Below are 1983 nucleotides of genomic sequence, written 5' to 3' on the forward strand. Positions count from 1 at the left end.
TACTACTACTACTACTACTACTACCACTACTACTACTACTACTACTACTACTACTACTACTACTACTACTACTACTACTACCACTACTACTACTACTACTACTACTACTACTACTATCAGCCCAGTTCCCAATATTACAACATCGCTCCAGTGGAGTACCCATATATTCACTCCAATGCATGCCGTCTCCCATACCATCCCTTTGATAAATCTTCACATTCCCAGAGCCCGGCACCTTCTCACTATAATCGTCGGCGTATAATCGTCCGATGTTATTTGCCTCTATACGGGGGTCCACTCGACATGACGAAACCGGGCCTATTGAAGAGCAATGCTGGGGGAATAGATGTTCGCTCCCCTCAGCTGAGCTCGGGAGTTTCCTCACTATTAATACGAATTCGGGTACAAGTGTACAGAAACCAATGAGAATTTCCCGAAAATTCGCTGGAAATTTTCATATTGTCACCAACACATGTAGCTAAACATGTGCATATCTTCTCACATTGTTAAAGGGACCAATACGGGCCACCAAAATACCGTTAAAGAGATGTGCAGGGATCGAACCCGGGACCTCAGAACATTCTACTGCAACCAAAATACTTCCCCTACTACTACCAAGTGACCTGTTGAAGTCGCATATGTAGACTCGAGGGGTGGCGGTGTTCGTCCTGTACAGGGCTTGCTTGACCTTCTTATCATCACCCTTATCGAGAATATTCCAATAATGAGCCCCGACGTGATTCGACGCCCTCCCAAATTGCAACGTTATCGTCTGTGATGACCGGTCTTCCCCTTCAGTGGGCATGCTGTTGAGAACACTACAAAACAATACTCACTTAGATAGTACCCTTTGTAGAGTAATCATCGGAACAACTCAAAAAGTAACCAGACCGAGAGTAAATAGTCAAAGTCAACGTGTGGAAAGTCAACTGGTTGGCTTGAGTTTCTAGGGCTTCAAACCAAAATAAACTTATGTGTCCTCGCCATTTCTCACTGTGAAGATTCGTATATATACTCGCTCGCCCACGAGTGAAACCGTTGCAGTGTAGGAGGACATGGCAAGTAATAATGAACTAAGAGTATACTTTACAGCATCCACACTCTTTTATGTTTGTGTTCTCATTCATCATGGCCGATGATCAGCACAGATCTACCTAGCGTCTACGTGAACGAAACTAATCAAGAACTTTACTCCCGACCTGGATACGAACATCAACGTCTCCAGTATAGAATGATGGAAACATGCCACTTCAAACTGGGAAAGGTTTACGGAAAGAGAAAGGTTCGCCAAAGGAAAAGGTAGGAACACAACGACAGGGATCAAAGAGGAAAAAAGTCGCATAGTTTGCGAAGATACTTATACAAATTTGAAACTCCTTTCCGCTGAAGTTGATAGAGTAGACATCGAATCGGGCGTCTAATAAAGGTTAACTCGTTAACCTAAGTTGAACACCGGTACGGATGGTCGCGTCGCTTCGCTAGCAATTGGTACTGCAGTAATGAAACCGTGAGGCGAGTGGATCCCCCTGTGCCTGCTGGACAGCCTAGAATAGCCGAGGGCAGAGGGGGCTTATACATTTTTTTTTCGCTTGTCGTGAAGCTCATGAATTACGTTGCTCTGGGTCAGCATACTTTGGGCCTGGTCGTTTTTATGCATCCTACAGTGAACCTCGCGTCGTTCGGGCTCTTTCAAAGAGGACTCTTTTTCTCGACATTATCGGCACGAAGCCATTTCCAATGGATACGAGGGACTGCTGTAAATAACAATTGATCCATTCACTTATATAGTTGAATACTAATATCAACAAGAAAATAATGATCACCAGTACTGCCGGTTGATGCCCTGTCTGCGCTACAGGAGTAGTCATTGGATACTCTCTTGTGAGTCACAAGTTGTGACAAGAGTCTTGTCCACACTTACGGAGCATGCGGCACCAAGAAGAACCGTCGTCGGGACTCCCGACGACCGTTTAGAGAGGGTTA

At 44.9% G+C, this 1983-nt stretch overlaps 1 protein-coding gene across 1 annotated transcript; it reads right to left on the minus strand.

Annotated features, from left to right (window-relative positions):
• Positions 1-615: 615 nt before the first annotated feature.
• Pmar_PMAR022086 (hypothetical protein) lies at positions 616-805 on the minus strand (the record flags this gene model as incomplete). The annotated part of the gene is made up of 1 exon (XM_002772492.1): positions 616-805. A coding segment is annotated over one exon (190 nt), but the record flags the coding sequence as incomplete, so codon positions are not given.
• Between the last annotated feature and the right edge of the window lie 1178 nt (positions 806-1983).

This window comes from Perkinsus marinus, assembly GCF_000006405.1.
Source record: "Perkinsus marinus ATCC 50983 genomic scaffold scf_1104296961076, whole genome shotgun sequence".
In the NCBI taxonomy this organism is placed as follows: domain Eukaryota; phylum Perkinsozoa; order Perkinsida; family Perkinsidae; genus Perkinsus; species Perkinsus marinus.